Source organism: Panthera pardus, unplaced genomic scaffold (genome assembly GCF_024362965.1).
Source record: "Panthera pardus isolate Hobbes unplaced genomic scaffold, ASM2436296v1 HiC_scaffold_15, whole genome shotgun sequence".
Lineage (NCBI taxonomy): Eukaryota > Metazoa > Chordata > Mammalia > Carnivora > Felidae > Panthera > Panthera pardus.
In genome coordinates this window covers 64,330,442-64,348,975 of record NW_026526710.1, presented here as the reverse complement: position 1 = coordinate 64,348,975, position 18,534 = coordinate 64,330,442, and the positions used below count along the sequence as shown (strand labels likewise).

Below are 18,534 nucleotides of genomic sequence, written 5' to 3'. Positions count from 1 at the left end.
AATCTGCCTGAGCTCTGAGAGGCTTTGGTTAACAGCTGTCTCCACCTCCCTGCTTTCTGACTTTGATAATGGTTGTAAATATCGCTGTCTTCCTCTGGCAGTGGTGCCAAGAAACAGGGAATGTGTGAATGTGATACTGTGTTTAGTGAAAACTAACTTTAAACATGAAAAGGAAACAGCAGAGCAAAAGAAAAAAAAAATCAGTGACTTCCCTCTTCTCCTATTTTTGTTTGATTGAAGGAAAACATCGGTTCAAACGAAAACGTAAGCTTTCTATTTGTTACACTTCTTTGTAGTATTACGAAGATTTCTCGAAATCTTTTGTATCATGAGCAAATATAAGCATGTATATTGTAAATTCGTATAGGATGACATCGAATAATACATTTAAGAACAAACAAAACATTTTATAGCTGCGTTCGTGTTTTGAAATGCAAACAATAGCAGTCCATATGAAGAAACTTAAAAACCATCCCAAACTATTTCAAAGAAATCACACACACAAGAATGATTTTATTTTTGTTCTTTGTTTTCTTTTCACGGAATTCCCTGCTTTGCTTGAGATCAAAAGAATATTAGAACAATAAGTTTTTAAAACAGCACGAAACAAAGACATAACATGGCAGCCTGCCATAAGCGTTCTGAAAACTGCAAACCTTTATTTTCCTATTTTAGTATATGTCCTGCCAAAGTGAGAGCTTGTTTCATCTCCCTAAATCATCAGGAGAAGAAAGAGGAGTAAGCCAGGAAACACCGCAGGGGGAGAAAGTCATATCACAGTGCTAGAAAAAACAAGTCAGCAAAGAGTGAGAAATTTAATTCGGTTGTGGTATGAAAGGCGATGCCTGGCAGAGAACAGCAGTTATCCAGAGCAGGCTCCAGCAGGCATCCCATTTCATGAAGGGATTCCCCCCCTCCTATCCTAGTACTCAGGGCCCCCACATAGTAGGGAGGACAGGGGTTGGGGCAGTCATATCCCAGAGGAAACAGCCTCAGGTTCCCTGCTCCAAAGAGCCAGATTCCTGAAGGGCTGCAGACGCCAGCCTATGAGGAGGCGGGTTTTCTCCGCGTTTTGCTCCCCATTGTGTCACAGTCCCCTGAGGTCCGTGATAGACTTCCTGGCCTCCAAGAGGTCAAACTGGTTCCCATCCAGAGATCTTCTTGTGCCACCTGTCCCCAGACCTGAGCTGGCTGGGTTTGGTCTCTATGATCTTCTCACCACATGGCGGCAGAGGGTTGAGTCCTTGAGGGGGTTAAAAGTGGCTTGGCCATGGGCTCCCGTCTCATGCCACTGTGCTAGGACTTCATAAAATTAACATTTGTTAAGTGGAGCACGGGTTGCTGGACGGTGAGCCCCCTGCTCCCCAACCCTATTTCAACAACAGACCTCAAGACAAATTGCAATAGAGAAGTTTATTACTCACAGGTCCTGAGGGAAGTACCCCGCTTTCCTCCAGGGGTGGAGAGATCAAGGCAAAGTGCAGATGGGGAGGTGGGACCTGGGCCACATGCCTTTAATTAGGGTCCCTGGGTGAAGTGCTTTGGGGTTCCCAGGCTGAACTGATCAATTCAAACCAAAGAGTGTGGTTTTGGTAAGTCCCAGTAGGTCTTATCTAAGTAGTGAGTAAGGCTTGGGGAGGCAGGTGAGATTGTTGGCCACAAGGGCTGTTGGGGAAGTCATATCTGGAATTTGCCTTTGCTTGTGACTCTGTGGCTGCTATCTTGGGCCTGCGCTTGCAGGAGGGGGCTAGTGTCAGTTCGAGGCCCTTGCAAGCCCCTTGGCCAAACAGAATGGAGGGGGGCGGCAGGGGGGGGGGGAGAAGGGAAGGCAATACCTTGGAGTAGCTTAGCTAAACTCTCCATAGAAAGCCTGCCGATGGTCTGCTGCAGACCACGGCCTAGGAAGGCGCGCAGCCCCCACCGTGACCCTGGCTCTGCTGGGAGCCACCCTGGCCGTGGGCAACGTCTGCAGGGACAGTGCCAGCCTGGGGGACAGCCTAGGTTTCCTGTAGCTGAGCTGAGGCCCCTCCAGCTCCGGGTGCACCCGACCGCCTGGGGATGCGGGATTTTTATTATGGAAATCCAGCCTTGGAGAAGCAGGTTCAGAGGTTGGACAAACCCGGAAAAGGCCCACCGACCCCACGCAGGACTCGATTTCAGGTCAGTTCATTTGCGAGATGCGGCGCTCTTGGAACACCTATGGTCTCTGTTTGGGGCCCCTCCTGCGGATACCACCGCGGGGAAAGCACCCACCGGCGACGGAGGGGACCAGACAAAGGGCAGGCAGAGCGGTGGCTGCCCTGGGACTGGGTGGGGGGGCGGGACGGCGGGTGCACCGTGACCGCCACCATCACCTCCACTGTCCCCAGCCTCTTCCGAGAGGGCACTCTAGCCCTCTCACCCCCATTTTCAGCCTGTACAGTAAATAGCCAGATAACAAAACTCTTCCCGAACTGCTAAAAGAGCCGAACTATGCACTCTTGGAGCCAGATGAGAGCGAGCCATACCTTTATACCTATCATAAGATACAATTCACTGTATAAATTGGAGTTGTATTTAGACCTTCAGCCTTTCCGAAGGAAAGATGTACTAGGAATTAGTTGGCCTTCCGGGCAGAAGAGTATAATATCCAGTGAGGCTGGCCTGGGAGGAGAGAACAGCGCAGAGACTCAGCTTCTCAGAGTCAAGAGAAAATAGCTAGTTTTGGCGTCCTCGGTTCCCATGGTGACACTGCCCACTCTGGCAGGAGCAAACACACTCACAACCATCCTCCTCAGGGAGTGGGGAGTCCGGGGCCACCCAAATGCCACACCTTAAAGCAGTCCTCACTAGTTACTATGATTTGTGGGATCGTCCCTCTATGGGGTAGCTGCTGGTATCAGAGGCCCGGAAACTTAGAGACAACTAGCCGTCTGGTTTCATGGAAGTGAAAGGCCTCATACCTGCTACTGATTGTGGTGGTAATGGTGGCAATTCAAAGGTAGGAGGGGAGGGGACTTCGAGGTGGTAGGAGTAAGGGAGGAAAGGGTGTTAATGACCTGCACCCTAGACTCTAGAAACTTGTCCAGGCTGCCCCCAATTCCTAGACCCAGCCTAGCCCAACTGGATCTGCAGTCAGGGCTCCTGTTAAGAGGAAAAGGTGACATCTCATGTGTGTAAATTGGAAGACTTGATGTTGCTACTATGGCAGTACTACTCCCAAACTGATCTACAGATTCAAACAACCCCTATCAAAATCCCAGGCTGACCCCTTCGAAAAATTAGACAAGCTGATCATAAAATTTTAGGAAAATTTAACGAATCCAGAAGAGCTAAAACAATATTTTTAAACAATAATTTAAATATTTTAAATACTTTATTCTTTAAAGAATAAAGAGACTCACACTTCCTGAATTTAAAACTTACTACAAAGCTACAGTCATCAAGACATATAGAATATGGTACTGGCATAAGGATAGATGTGTAGATCAGTAGAAAAGAATCGAGAGTCCAGAAATGAACCCTCATGTTTCTTGTCAATTGATTTCTGACAAGGATGCCATAACTATTCGTTGAGGAAAGAATAGTCAACAAACATTGCTGGGACAACTGTATATCCATATAAATATGAATGAAGTTGGCCCCCTACCTCACACCATATAGAAAACTCAAAATGGATTTTTTAACTCAGAATGGACCAAAAACCTAAATGAAAGAGCTTAAACTCTAAAACTTTTTGAAGACAACATAGGTGTGAATCTCTGTAACCTTGGATCAGGCAGTAGTTTTTTAGATATGACACCAAAAGCACAAGTAACAAAAGAAAAAATAGATAAACTAGATATAAAAATTAAAAACTTTGTTTTTCCTTTCCCATCCCTCCACCCACCTCCCCTCTGGTAACTATCTGTTTGTTCTCTACAGTTAAGAGTCTGTTTTTTGGTTTGTCTCTTATTTCTTTTCCTCTGTTCATTTGTTTTGTTTCTTAAATTCCACACATGAGTGAAATCATATGGTATTTGTCTTTCTCGACTGGCTTATTTCATTTAGCATTATACTCTGTAGCTCCATCTGCGTCATTGCAAATAGCAAGATTTCATTCTTTTTTATGGCTGAATAATATTTCATTGTATATACATAAACTCCATCTTCTTTACCCATTCATCTATTGATGGACATTTGGGCTGCTTCCATAGTTGACTATTGTAAATAATGCTGCAGTAAACACAGCAGTGCATACACCCCTTCAAACTAGTGTTTTCATATTCTTTGAGTAAATACCCAGTAGTATGATTACTGGATCATAGGGTAGTTCTATTTTTAATTTTTTTGAGGAACCTCCATACTGTCTTCCACAGTGGTTACACCAGTTCGCATTCCCACCAGCAGTGCATAGGTTCATTTTTCTCCATATCCTTGCCAACGCTCGTCGTTTTTTGAGTTTTTGATTTTAGCCATTCTGACAGGTGTGAGATGATATTGGGGTTTTGACTGCATTTATCTGATAATGAATGATGTTGAGAATCTTTTCAGGTGTTTCTTGGCCGTTTGTATGTCTTCTTTGGAGAAACGTCTGTTCATGTCTTCTGCCCATTTTTAATTGGACTATTTGTTATTTTGGTGTTAAGTTGTATAAGTTCTTTATATATTTTGGATACTAACCCTTTATTAGATATGTCAATTGCAAATATCTTCTCCATTCAGTAGGCTGTCTTTTAGTTTTGTTGGTTGAAGATTAAAAACATTTGTGCTTCAAAGAACACCATCAAGAAAGTGAAGATTTGGGGCACCTGGGTGGCTCAGGAGGCTGAGCGTCCGACTTCAGCTCAGGTCATGATCTCATGGTTCATGGGTTTGAGCCCCGCATCGGGCTCTGTGCTGATAGCTCAGAGCCTGTAGTCTGCTTCAGATTCTGTGTATCCCTCTCTCTCTGCCCCTTCCCTGCTCTCTCAAAAATAAATAAAACATTTAAAAAACTTTTAAAAATAATAAAAATAAAAAGAAAGTGAGGACTTAATTGACAGAATGGAAGAAAATGTTTGCAAATCCCACATCTAATAAGGGATGTATCTAGAATATTTATAGAACTATTTCAGGCAAGTATTTAACACAATGAAAAATAGGCAAAGGGGGTGATATTTCTCCAAAGAAAATATTAAAATGGCCAATATACACATGGAAATATGCTCAATATCATTAGCCATTAGGGAAATGCAAATCAAACCCACAGTGTGATACCACTTCACACACACTAGCATGGCTATAAGCCAAAAGACAGATCATAAGTGTTATTGAGGAATTGGAGACATTAGAATCTGCACACACTACTGGTGGAAATAAAAAACAATGAAGCCCCTTGGGAAAACAATTTCTTCAGATAGTCAAACATAGGGTTACCATATGACCCAGTGACTCCATTCCTAATGTTATGCTTAATAAACCTATATGTTTATCCTTAGCAGGGTGATGGTTTGCAAGCACCCATCTTGTGCAGCAGGTGAAGGACCCCATTCCTGGTGGGATATAGTAGTGGAATTGGCCAGGTGCTATATGATGCACATGCTTACACACAACAAAGGAGCATATATTGGGTCAGAAACAAAGATATTCCCACACGATGCAATAAGAGCCCCACTGGCTATGAGGAACCAATTGGTGAAACTGATCTTGCTTTGTCCCTTCTCTATGTGAGTAAAGCATTGTTTTATCTAGTGCCTCTCTAAGTCATGTCTTTTTTGATGACCCTGACAGGAACAGACTATGGAGTGTGTTGATCTCCAGAGACTTCTCCTCTTCATTTCACATTGCTTGTTTCCTGACTAAGATCCTAATCCCTAGAGTCTGATCACCTGGACTATTGATCCATTTTCTGACTTAGGTCCACTGTGTTCCTCAGTTTTCAGAGCCTGCTGCATTCTGTGGCTCCCCCATCAGGCTTTTCATTTAGCTGCTCCTATGCTGGGCTTCCCTTAGTCTGTGCCGAGCAGCACTCAAAGCAGGAAGAGTGTTATTAATAACATCAGATTTATTATTACTGGCTGTGTGGCCTGGCAAGAGACTTAGGCTCCCTAAGTCTTAATTGCTTTCACTATAAAGTGGGGATAACAATCCTAACTTGCAGGGATTAAAAAAAAAAGCATTGAAATTAGTTTAAGAATTATTTTAAAAAATATTTATGGACATGGAAAAGTATTCCTCAAAAAACATTAGATCAAAACATTAAAATATACGCCTAGAAATACCACAGAAGCCCAAATCTATTTCTTAATGTTTATGTACCTATATGTACATATGTAAATACATTAGCAAGTTAACAATGCTTCTCTTTAATGGTAGGATTATTGGTGGGTTTTGTTTCACATATTCCTAGATATTCTAGTTTTCCTTTAGTGTGTTAGTATTACAATTAGAAGAAAAGTAAAGGAAAAATATCGCAAATCATACTTTCTTTTCCTTGTAAGTTTTCGGACTTTACTAAGTTACAGTGTTTTGCTACAATAAAACTCTAGATTAGAAAGACCTTGAGGGGGCCTGGGTGGTTCAGTTGGTTGAGCTTCAAACTCCTGATCTCCTTGATCTCATTCGGCTCACGTCATGATCTTACAGTTCTTGAGACTGAGCCCTGTGTCCAGCTCTGTGGGTGTGGAAGCTGTTTAGGATTCTCTCTCTCCCTCTGCCCCTCCCCTCCTCAAAAAATAAATAAATAAATAAATAAATAAATAAATAAATAAATAGGAAGACCTTGAAAAGTTACTCTGCCTCTTCTGACAGGATTTCATTGGTGTATTTCTTCGCTGACCCACTGGTGTATTTAAAACATAATTTCTCCTCCCATTTCAGAACATTTTTGTGGCTATCTAGCAACTTTTTGTGTTCTCTTCCTGAGTCATTTACAGAAAGGTAACTGCTGATTATTTTTAAGATCTTAATGAGCATGATAATGTATTAACTAACTGACATTTATCTATGAGGCACCAGGTAGATGGTGCACCACATACTAACAAAAGTAAAGAGCTTGTGTCCCTGACTTCAAAGAGGTTCCAGTTTAGTTAGTGCAATGAGAATAATACATGTTAACCAATCAACGATATTCAGCAGTATTTGATCAATAGTAATCTTTATGGTATGCAAAATTAGTTCTCAAAGTGTTGTCTGGGGATCCCTGGGGATTCCTGAGATTATTTCAGGTGGTGCAAAATCAAACTGTGGTAGGGTCCCGTCCCTAAGGGAAAAAAAAAAAAAACAAAAAAAACCCCTCAAGGCAACCTGGTTATAAGTGTATGTGACAACATCCTTCATGACCTTGTAACATAAGACCACTTAGTCAGACTACAGGTTTGTATGTTACCATCTATGGGAGACAAAAAAGTGGAAAATATGCAAAAAACTATACCATGTGGTGCGTTCCGGGCTCAGTTCTTCAGTACGAACCCAGGTGAGCAGTGCCGGCAGGAATAAAGTTGCTTCCTGGAAAGAAAAGCCTCGGTGTCACAACTCTCTGTGCAAGAATCCCAGTACAAAACCTTTTCATAATATTGAGGCCCCCTCCCCCTTCTCAGCTTATTAATAGTTGCACCAATGGGGTAAAAGCGATGGTTGGTAAAACTGGAGACACTTTAGCACAAACACAGGCAGTTTCTCCACACTATACAGTTGACCCCTGAACAACACATGTTTAAGTTTACGTGCAGATTTTTTTTCAATAAATACAGTAGAGTACTGAAAATGTGTTTTTCTTACTTATGATTTCCTTAATAACATTTTCTCTTCTCTAGTTTTATTGTAAGAATACAGTGTATAATACATATAAACACACAAAATACATGTTAATAGACCGTGTTTTCAGTAAGGCTTCCAGTCAATAGTAGGTTTTTAGTAGTTAAGTTTTGGGAGGGTCAAAAGTTATGTCAATTTTCAACTGCATGGTGCTCAGTGCCCCTAACCCCCACGTTATTCAAAGGTCAATTGTAATTAGTGTATTTTAAGATGGGAATTTTTAACTTTTTGGTCTTAGGATTCTGTTATACTCTAAAAGTGGCAGCCCAGAGTCAGTTAAAAACAAAAACAAAACCAGCCAACCAACCAAACAAACAAAATAAACATAGGTTCATGAACGGGAATATTGGCTGGGGCTGTGTAATGGCTTCTTCCCACATAGCACAGTAATCGCACCTGCTTTTTAAATTTAAAAAATTTTTTTAAATGTTTATTTTTGAGAGAGAGAGAGAGACAGACAGACAGCATGAGCAGGGTCGGGGGGAGCAGAAAGAGAGAGGGAGACACAGAATCAGAAGCAGGTTCCAGGCTCTGAGCTGTCAGCACAAAGCCCAAAGTGGGGCTCAAGCCCATGGACCAGACCACAAGATCGTGACCTGAGCTGAAGTCAGACGCTCAACCAACTGAGCCAACCAGGCACCCCAACAGCCTGTTTTTGATTTATAGCTGACAGCGAGGTTTAAGAGAGGTAATAGAGTAGCTTACAGCCTTTCAAGCAAAACCAGGACAACCATAGGGCTAGCTCAATTGCATTCAGCAACATCTGTCTTGTAAGGCACGTTCTATCTGGGGAAGAAAGAACAGTTTTTCTTGATGGCCAGAGTGATTATGCAGCATAAGCACATAAACCCAAAAAACTTAGCAAATAGGCTCCTAAATTTGGGAGGTGGTTTATCAGTCAGTCCTGTGGGCAGCCTGTGATGATGCTTTGGGACACTGACACTGAGGCTTTGACTTGCCAACCAGTGGGTTATCTATCATCTATTAACAGGTTGGACAATGAGGGGACCCTTACTCATCCACCACTTAGGCAAGAGCATTTGCTACTGGATCCCAGGGAGTTTTAATGTTCACTGTCTTAAACTATCAAGTGGACAAGCAGTCCTTCAGCTTAAGTAGTGTGGTGGATAATAAGGCTACATGTATCACTACTACAGCTGTTCAGCATGGCTTGCCATTCTTCCACAGACTCAGTTAATTAGGAGACAAAAAGCTCAAGCACATTCAGACAGTTTATTTTACAAGGTCATCATGGTATCAGTTTCCTGCATCCCTAGTCCCATTAAACAAACAAACAAACAAACAAACAAACAGTAAATCAGAGGAGCCATATGGGTAGTACCAGTGGTGGTCACTTTTCTGCTGAAAAATCACCTCTAAACTTGAGTCAAGTGCTTCTATAACCAGCAGTCATTCCCAAAGGAGAGGTGAAGTGGTAAGTCTTGTGGTCAACTGCAGCTGGGAAGATGGATGAGAAATGGCCTTTGGGCTATTTCTCATAAGGCTGCTTCTCTCCCTTGGTTTTGGGGAAATCCAGGGCATTCCACCGAGACTCAGACTGCAATTAAATTTTGCGTACTTGGCCTGTATGGAGATGTATAAGGTAAACAGAGTGTCATGGTATAACTAGTCACTTGCAATATTTCAAACGTTAAATCAGTCTTGCATTTGGGCGATCATTCCTGGCATAAATACACTTCTTCATGGTGTACTATCAGTTTTATAAATGGCTAGATGCAATTGCTTATATTTTGTTAATGACTTTGCATCTATGTAGTAAAAAATTTAACTTTGCCTAAAGACAAGTCTGTCTTTTACTCTCCTTGGCTTCTGGAAGGTAATCTCTAAGCCCTTTAATGTCATTCCTGACAGAAATGTCTTTGCCTGAGGGCCTTTAGTCACCGGACAGTCTAACAATGTGACTTAGGGTAAGGACTCTGAGTCACATGGTATGATCTCCTCCTCTTGAGGGGACAGAAACTGTGATCAGGCACATGGGCAGTCAACAGTGCATAAGTAATGGAACTCCAATAATGACTCTGGACAGCAAGGGTCAGGTGAGCTTCTCTGGTTGACAATTCTCCATGTGTGTTGTCACATATTGCTCCTGAGCGGCTAACTCTGTCTATGATTCCTAAGGGACAGGATAACTCAAAGCTCTGTATTTGGAACCCTTCCAGACCCTGTTCTATGACAGATTTTGATCCTCTCCCTGTGATACCTGTGAATACAATTTTCAGTAAGTTCTGTGAGGCCTTCTAGCAAATTAGTTGGGAACCCTTGAACTTGCAATTAGTGTCAGACGTAAGCATGGTTTGGGAGAACTCTAAATTCTATAGTGATGTCGAAAGTAAAAGCAGTCTTTTGGAGACTATTTCTCAAAATTTGTAGCATTTATGCTCGTGGGGCAGGTTGGCCTGTCATTTTCTTTTCTTGTCTTTGTCTAGTCTGGTATCAGGGAAATGATTCTGAAAATGAATTGGGAAGTATTCCTTCTTCCTCTATTATCTCAAAGACTTTGTATAGGATTGGTCTTTTTTCCTCCTTAAATATTTGATGGAATTTATTAGTGAAGCTATTTGGGCTTGGGGTTTTCTTTGTGGAAAAGTTTTTTAATTAGAAATTCGAATAATCTAATAGCTGCTTGGCTATTCAAAATTTCTATTTCTTCAAGTGTTAGTTTTGCTAAATTGTCTTTTTCAATGAATTTGTTCATTTTATCTAAGTAGTCAAATAAATATATTGCATTAGGTTGGTATAAATGTGTGAATAATATTCTCTTTTTAATATCTGTAAGATCTGTACTGATAGCTCTTTTTGCATTCATGAGATGAGCAATTTGTGTTTTCTCACTGTTTTTTCTTAACTGAATAAATCATATTTAATTTAATAAATTATACTTAAACATTATAGTAATTGAATATAAATTTAATTCATTCAATTTAGTTATGTAACATTGAAATGTAATGAATTAGGTGAATTTGAATTAAAATTTAAATGTGTTAAATTAAATGGAAATTGAATTAAATTAAATCATATTAAATAAAACGTAAAATATCAAAGTAAAAAAATTAAATTGAAATTAAATGATACTTGAACAAACTGAATTAATATTAAATTATTTTGAACCAAATTAAATTGAGTAAATCAGAAGTCAGTAATGTTAAATTTGAGTAATTACATTTAAGTTATACTTGAACTATATTCCCTTAAACTTATTTTCGTACATCAAATTGTAATTAACTTAAAACTGAATTATATGAAATTCATAAATTGATGTTAAACTAAATTTATCTGAGTACCTTACCAACACATATTCATTTATACTAACTAAAACTAATACATTAAATGAACAATTAATTTGATGAATTAAATTGTTTATTAAAATAAATTACAATCAAATTAAGATAACTCAGTATTAATTTAAAAAGGGAGGCAAGTCTGGATCTGAAGTTCCATTTTGTGGATTAAAAACCTGTTTCAGGAAGAGAGGGTCACAGAATCCATGTTGCGGCTTCTGTGTCTTTGGTGTCTGTGATGGTGTGTAGGGGACAACGAGTAAAAACGTTTAGGAAAGGCGAAAAAATAACACAAAACCCCAGATATCTGAACCATACACAGGACAATCATCAGTAGCAAAGAAGTTGCTACGTCCAGAGCCAAGAAATCCAGAAAAAATGTTAGCAAAGAGTGAAAATTTTCATTTTCCCCAGACCCCTCTCTTCAACCCGAATCAAGTCGTTCTGACTTTGAATGTGGACATGTGGATATTTAGTATGACCACGACTCGCGTATCTCGTGGGATTTGGGGTGATGGGGGCACTGACCTTTTGTATGTCATTTGACCTCCGTGGTTGCCAGAGTTAGATCATTACCCTGAGATGCCTAGCTCTCCGATCTGTCCAGATTTTTTTTTTTGTACTTAATCTAATTTAAAACAGAATGTTAAAATTAATTTTATAGGAAAGAATTGAATGTGTATGAAACAAGCGAACCAAAGCGGACGTCACCAGGAACCTGTCAAATCCACAGGTCGGGGAAGACTTGGTGAAGCCAGTGTCTCGGATTTCAAAATCTACTTTGGTTAGGCCACTTCTCACCAGAGTCTGTCAGTCCACCACCGACACCGTTGCTTGGGACTAATTCTGAGAAGCGAGAGCACTCCTGCAAAAGCCCAGGGGCTGAACCGTGCCAGGCCTGGCTGAGCGGGAAAGAGCGGTGGAAGGTAAACGTCGGAGACATAACAGGGGGAATGGTTTCCTTCGCAGCGCACGACACCCAGTCTGCTGGCGTCCCATTATACATGTGAAAGGGTAAAGTGATTGAATAGAAGAATGAGTGTGACTTGATACAGGTAGTGTTTCGGAAGCCGCCACTTTTTCTGTGAACTTCTCAAGCAGGGCAAGCCTCCGGCGTACGGAATCGATGGTCAAAATGGCGGCACCCTTGTGGAAGCCGCGATTAGGGCGCTGCCATGTATTGCCTGTAAACGTACGGACTCGGCCATCTTACGGAATCAGATTCCAAGATGACGGCATATGCGTGGAAGTGGCGCATAGGCGCGGCCATGTTGCCTGTAACGTTGTGTCCGTACAAGTGGTCACCGTACGGACTCGGCCGACAGAGTGGCGGTGATCTCGGGAAAGCTGCGATGCAGGTGCGGCCATGTTTCCCGCACTTATGGATTCGGCCGCCTTACGGTCTCAGTAGTCAATAGTCAAGATGGTGGCGTCTGAGAGACTTGTAGCGGCTCTAGGCGCCGGATCTACTTGTTTGCTGCGGAGCCGACGCATTGGGCCTGCGCAATAAGAGTACGGTGCCCGGGAGGCGCGACCAAAGCGGAAGTAGTTGTGGCCGCCTTTACAACGGCCGCGAACGCCAGCGAGAGGTCTGTGCAGCAGGTTCGCGGGTCGCTGGCGGGGGCAGCGGAGGGGTGCGCCGAGAGCGGAGAGATGGTGAGTACGAGTCCCAGGAGGGGGTCAGCGGTAGAGGTCAGTGGGATTGGTAGAGGCGGGGTCCGTGGGCAGAGGCAAGAGAGTCTGTGGTGAACAGTAGGAAGAGTCTGGGCAGTATGGTGGGCGCCCGTGGTGAGCCTTAACAGGGGTCTGTGGGTAGAACGTTGGGGGTCTGAGGTTCTGAAAATTTTCTGATGTGTGAACCATCTGGGAGTTTTGTGATGAGCCATTTTAGGGGTTCGTAATGGAAGTTTGGTGGGGGTCTCTCGATAGATAGTTCGTGGCAATCCGAATGGGAGATTGGGCAGAGCCGCACCGGGCAGTGTGTCATAAGCTGTGATGAGTCTGTGTCAAGGAGTTCGTGGGGAGTCGTGATGGGGGGCGGGGTTGTCTGTGGGGTTAATAACGGGAGATCTATGGGAAACGGTGTTGGGAAGTATGTAGAATATATCCCGTGGTGTCTGTGAGAAGAGATGGGGGTAATATGTGATGAGCGGTAGTTTATAAGTAACCGTTATGAGTGTGTGGATAGAGTAATGAGGTGTTAGTGATGGGAAGTCTGAGACAGAATGATGGGATCTGAAAGAACGGTACTGGGGCGTTAGGGGTGAGTGATGGGAGTTTGTGGGGACCGTGATGCAAAGATCTATGAGGAACTGTGATAGAAAGTTTATTGGCAGAATGTTGGGGTTTGTGGTGAGCCACGATGGAGCTGTAGCAAGGAATGAGACACCATGATAGGGGTTCTCTAAGAAGCCATGATGGGGGGGGGGTCCCACAGGAGGGTGACTGCTCAGACCCAGAGCCTCCAGATGCTGGAGAGGACAGCAAATCGGAGAATGGGGAGAATGCACCCATCTACTGCATCTGCCGCAAACCAGATATCAACTGCTTCATGATGTGAGCCGGGGAGAGGCGGGTGGGGCTGACACCTGCAAGGTTGGGTGAGGCTGATGGGTCCGGCCCCTCACATCTGCACCACTCACCCCATCCTCTGCAGCGGGTGTGACAACTGCAATGAGTGGTTCCATGGGGACTGCATCCGGATCACTGAGAAGATGGCCAAGGCCATCCGGGAGTGGTACTGTCGGGATTGCCGAGGTGAGGGGGTGGTGCCTGGACAGGGCAGGCAGGTCCACCTGCCTTGAGGGAGAAGCCATAAAGGGAGGGTGGGTCATAGGGAGTAGTGACGTGTGTCTGTGGGTGATTGTTGGTTTGTGGTGAGTTGGAATGGAGATTCCACTGTGAGCCCAAACACAGGGTCCCACCAGAGGGGTTAGCCTGCCCTGGAGTAGGGGGACGGAGCAGGTGAGTGGGACAGAAAAGAAGAGAAAGAAAGAGTTCTGGGACCATCCAAATCCCTCATTGTTAATCCATCCTGGTCCCACTGTCTGCCCCACAGAGAAAGACCCCAAGCTGGAAATCCGTTATCGGCACAAGAAGTCACGGGAGCGGGACAGCAATGAGCGAGACGGCAGTGAGCCTCGGGATGAGGGTGGAGGGCGCAAGAGGCCTGCCCCGGATCCAGATCTGCAGCGCCGGGCGGGGTCAGGGACAGGGGTTGGGGCGATGCTTGCTCGGGGCTCTGCTTCGCCCCACAAATCCTCTCCACAGCCCTTGGTGGCCACACCCAGCCAGGTGAGTGGCTGCCACGGCTGGGATAGGTAGGGTGATCCCGTGTCAGGCCCTCCTTGGGTTCCTGATTTCTGTTCCGGGCCCCTTCCCCCAGCATCACCAGCAGCAGCAGCAGCAGCAGCAACAGCAGCAGCAGATCAAACGGTCAGCCCGCATGTGTGGCGAGTGCGAGGCCTGCCGGCGCACTGAGGACTGTGGCCACTGTGACTTCTGTCGGGACATGAAGAAGTTTGGGGGCCCCAACAAGATCCGGCAGAAGTGCCGGCTGCGTCAGTGCCAGCTGCGGGCCCGGGTGAGCATGGGTAGAGCTGGGCAGGGCCAGGTGGGGGCGTCAGTGTGTCCAGGAGGAGCTCATTGAGGCTAGGAGGGGTGGGCCAGGTGAGGTGGGGCCTACTGCACATAGACAGGTGGGAAGGAGCCTGACCTGTCCAGACGAATGGGGCATGATCAGGTGTGCAGGGCTAGCAGGGGCGCCTCCAACCCCAGATGGGCAGAGTAGAGCCAGATGTTTCAAGGTGGTCAGGCATGTCAGGCCAGGTGGGGCAGGGTTCAGCATGTCCTAGTGATGAGAAGTAGGAGTAGTGGGTGTGTTTCTGGGGAGGCGAGGCAGGGTTAGTTGGTGGGGCTAGGCTCTTGTGGGAGGGGCTAGGGCAGGGCCACCCTCCATCCACTTGGGGCTGACCTGGGCCTTCCTCCTGCCGGCACAGGAATCGTACAAGTACTTCCCTTCCTCGGTGAGTCCAGCCCCCCAGGGCGGGGCGGGGCATGCGGGCAGGGCGGTCAGGGCCAGTCCTGAGATTCTGCCCTGCAGCTCTCGCCAGTGACGCCCTCAGAATCCCTGCCAAGGCCTCGCAGGCCACTGCCCACCCAGCAGCAGCCACAGCCATCACAGAAGCTGGGGCGCATCCGTGAGGACGAGGGGGCAGTGGCATCATCAGCGGTCAAGGAGCCACCTGAGGCTACGGCCACACCTGAGCCACTCTCAGACGAGGACCTACCACTGGATCCTGACCTGTACCAGGACTTCTGTGCAGGGGCCTTTGATGACCATGGCCTGGTGAGCAGGTGGAGCGTGCCATGGTGGAAGGGTGGAGGTTACAGAAGCTGAGTTTCCATGATGAGGAGAGAGAAGGCAGAGTATGGAAGGCTGATTTGGGAACTGAGTAGGTGGTGGGGTAGTCACAAGTGGGGCAGGTGGGTCAGCGTATGCCTCACTTGCAGCCCTGGATGAGTGACACAGAGGAGTCCCCGTTCTTGGATCCTGCCCTGCGGAAGAGGGCAGTGAAAGTGAAGCATGTAAAGCGTCGGGAGAAGAAGTCTGAGAAAAAGGTGATGGGAAGGGTGAAGTGGGTGTGGGAAAGCAGAGGGCAGGGAGGCGAGGGAGAGGCAAAGGTCAGAGGCTGGATGGGGCAAGAGCCAGAAGGGGGTGGAATACCGGGGGAGGCAGGCATTCAGGGCTGACTTCAACTCCACCCTGACCTGACCTGCTTTGTCCCATAGAAGGAAGAGAGATATAAGCGGCATCGGCAGAAGCAGAAGCACAAGGACAAATGGAAACACCCAGAACGTGCCGATGCCAAGGACCCTGCGTCGCTACCGCAGTGCCTGGGACCTGGCTGTGTGCGCCCTGCCCAGCCTGGCTCCAAGTATTGCTCAGATGACTGTGGCATGAAGCTGGCAGCCAAGTGAGTCATTCCTGGAGAGTTCAAGGGAGTCGGGGAGTATAGGGTCGGGCATGACCAGATGTCTTCCGGTCAGTCACCTGCACACTGTTCAGTCCATGAAGCACCCCCCATCCACCCCTCATCCATCTACCATTCTGGTGCTCATCTGGTTTTTTATCTACTGCTCAGTCACTTATCCTTTTGCCGTTTGGTCACCCATCCGTTCTACCATTCTTGGATCCACCCCCCCGCCCCACCTATTTTGTTGCTTGCCACTTTCCCTGCCTGCACCCAACCAACTGCCTCCCTGCAGCCGCATCTACGAGATCCTCCCCCAGCGCATCCAGCAGTGGCAGCAGAGTCCCTGCATTGCTGAGGAGCACGGGAAGAAGCTGCTCGAACGTATTCGCCGTGAGCAGCAGAGTGCCCGCACCCGCCTCCAGGAAATGGAGCGCCGATTCCATGAGCTTGAGGCCATCATTCTTCGTGCCAAGCAGCAGGCTGTCCGTGAGGATGAGGAGGTGAGCAGGCACAGGCCCAGCAGTGCGGGGCCCAGTACCTAGTCCTGACTGGCCTCATAGTTCTTTCCGCTCCACACAGAGCAATGAGGGTGACAGCGACGACACGGACCTGCAGATCTTCTGCGTCTCTTGCGGGCATCCCATCAACCCACGTGTTGCCTTGCGCCACATGGAGCGCTGCTACGCCAAGGTCAGGGTGTCAGCCTGAGGGGGAATCATCAGTGGGTCCGTGGGGGAGAGACGTGTTGTCTGGGGGGTGTCTTGGGATGCAGCACACATCCACAGTTCCCTCCATTTGTGCTCATCCCTCCAGTATGAGAGCCAGACGTCCTTTGGGTCCATGTACCCCACACGCATTGAGGGGTGAGTGTGGGCGCTACGTCGAGTTAGAGCAGGGAGGTCGAGGCTGGGGTCAGAAGTGGCATGTTGGGGCAGGATACGGGCACGGGCAAGAACAGGTGGGTCTCCCTCCACTACCCTGTCTTTACTTCAAACCCCCAGAGCTACCCGACTCTTCTGTGATGTCTACAATCCTCAGAGCAAGACATACTGTAAGCGGCTCCAGGTGCTGTGCCCCGAGCACTCACGGGACCCCAAAGTAAGGTTTTCCCTCAACTCCCCGCCCTTCTGTCCTTTCTTCCTCCTCACTGGCCCACATTCATCCCTTGCTCCCTCCTCTCCCCTCCTTCCTTACCTTTTCCCTACTTGACCACTTCCGTGACCCCTGCTTTGCCTGCCTCATCATCCTTCGTTCCTTTCCTTTTTCCTCCCCTTTTCCATTCCTCTCCTCTCCCTGAACTTTCCATTCCTTCCTTCCTACCTCCCTGACCACTTCCCATTCCTGTCTTCTTTCCTGCCTCACCACCCGCATTCATCCCCGACCCCCCATCTCGCTGCAGGTGCCAGCTGATGAGGTATGCGGGTGCCCCCTTGTACGTGATGTCTTTGAGCTCACAGGTGACTTCTGCCGCCTGCCCAAGCGCCAGTGTAACCGCCACTACTGCTGGGAGAAGTTGCGGCGTGCTGAAGTCGATTTGGAGCGTGTGCGCGTGGTAGGTTTTGATGCTGGATGTGGCTGGGGTCAGGCGGGGCTTCTGGAGCTCCTTCTCATGGCTCTTTTCTGCTCTCCTGTCAGTGGTACAAGCTGGACGAGCTGTTTGAGCAGGAGCGCAACGTACGCACAGCCATGACTAATCGGGCAGGATTACTGGCCCTGATGCTGCATCAAACGATCCAGCATGACCCACTCACTACCGACCTGCGCTCCAGTGCTGACCGCTGAGCCTCACAATGGCGCAGAAGTCCTCACACCCTGCATTCCAGGCTGGGGAGCTGCCCTGAATCCCCCATTTGTCTGTTCTGCCCTTTATATGTTTCTCCGGGGGTCCTTGAGTTTCTCCCTGTACCGATCCACCATTTGACTGCCCGGCTGTTACCAGGGGGTCTCAGAACTTTTTCCTGTTCTTGTCTGTTCCTTTGTTTCTCCATTCTCTGTGCCTGGGCGGGACTGTGGAATCCGCTCACTCTTGCCTCCCCCCTTCCTCGTTTTGTTAATAAAATTTTGAAGAACTAAGAAAAATGACTACTGATGGTTTCCACACTTTATCCAGCTGCGACTGCATTTCCAAAGCCCTTGGGTAGATGGGCTGTGGCACACTTATACCTCAGGAGGGGCTGCAGTATACAGCTTCGAGTACACTGTTGGCATTTACTCTGTGCTCTGCAGGAGCCCCGGCGGGCGTGGGGGATATGACTTGCTGAGAGCCCAATCACCTACATTCTCAGCCTTTCATTTTGAAACTGGGTATCCAGTTAGCGCTAATTCAGCGTGTGGCTCATTTACCACTTGTGTCAGCACTGACATTCTCCAAACTAGATGTATTCAATGGTGGACATAAGGTCCCTTGTTCCCCACAAGCCTTTCTTTTGGGACACGTATGTAACAGAAGTCTCCATCCCGCCCTCTTGATGTCAGTCCGGGAGTCCCCACAGCACTACGTTTCC

At 46.7% G+C, this 18,534-nt stretch overlaps 1 protein-coding gene across 3 annotated transcripts; it reads left to right on the top strand.

Annotated features, from left to right (window-relative positions):
• The first annotated feature begins 12,342 nt into the window (after positions 1-12,342).
• Positions 12,343-18,112, top strand: CXXC1 (CXXC finger protein 1). Of its 3 annotated transcripts, XM_019464069.2 has the most exons (15): positions 12,347-12,710; positions 13,492-13,610; positions 13,711-13,811; positions 14,113-14,348; positions 14,440-14,637; positions 15,053-15,079; positions 15,157-15,402; positions 15,567-15,674; positions 15,846-16,030; positions 16,323-16,530; positions 16,610-16,720; positions 16,844-16,893; positions 17,032-17,128; positions 17,430-17,582; positions 17,666-18,112. In XM_019464069.2, exons 1-15 carry the CDS (start codon positions 12,708-12,710, stop codon positions 17,810-17,812), a joined length of 1,989 nt encoding a protein of 662 aa, XP_019319614.1. In that variant the 5' UTR covers positions 12,347-12,707; the 3' UTR covers positions 17,813-18,112. The 3 variants fall into 3 exon arrangements, with proteins under 3 accessions (XP_019319615.1, XP_019319614.1, XP_019319616.1); XM_019464070.2 differs by lacking the exon at positions 15,053-15,079 and having other exon boundaries at positions 12,343-12,710; XM_019464071.2 differs by lacking the exon at positions 12,347-12,710 and having other exon boundaries at positions 13,494-13,610; positions 14,113-14,187.
• The last annotated feature ends 422 nt before the right edge of the window (positions 18,113-18,534 follow it).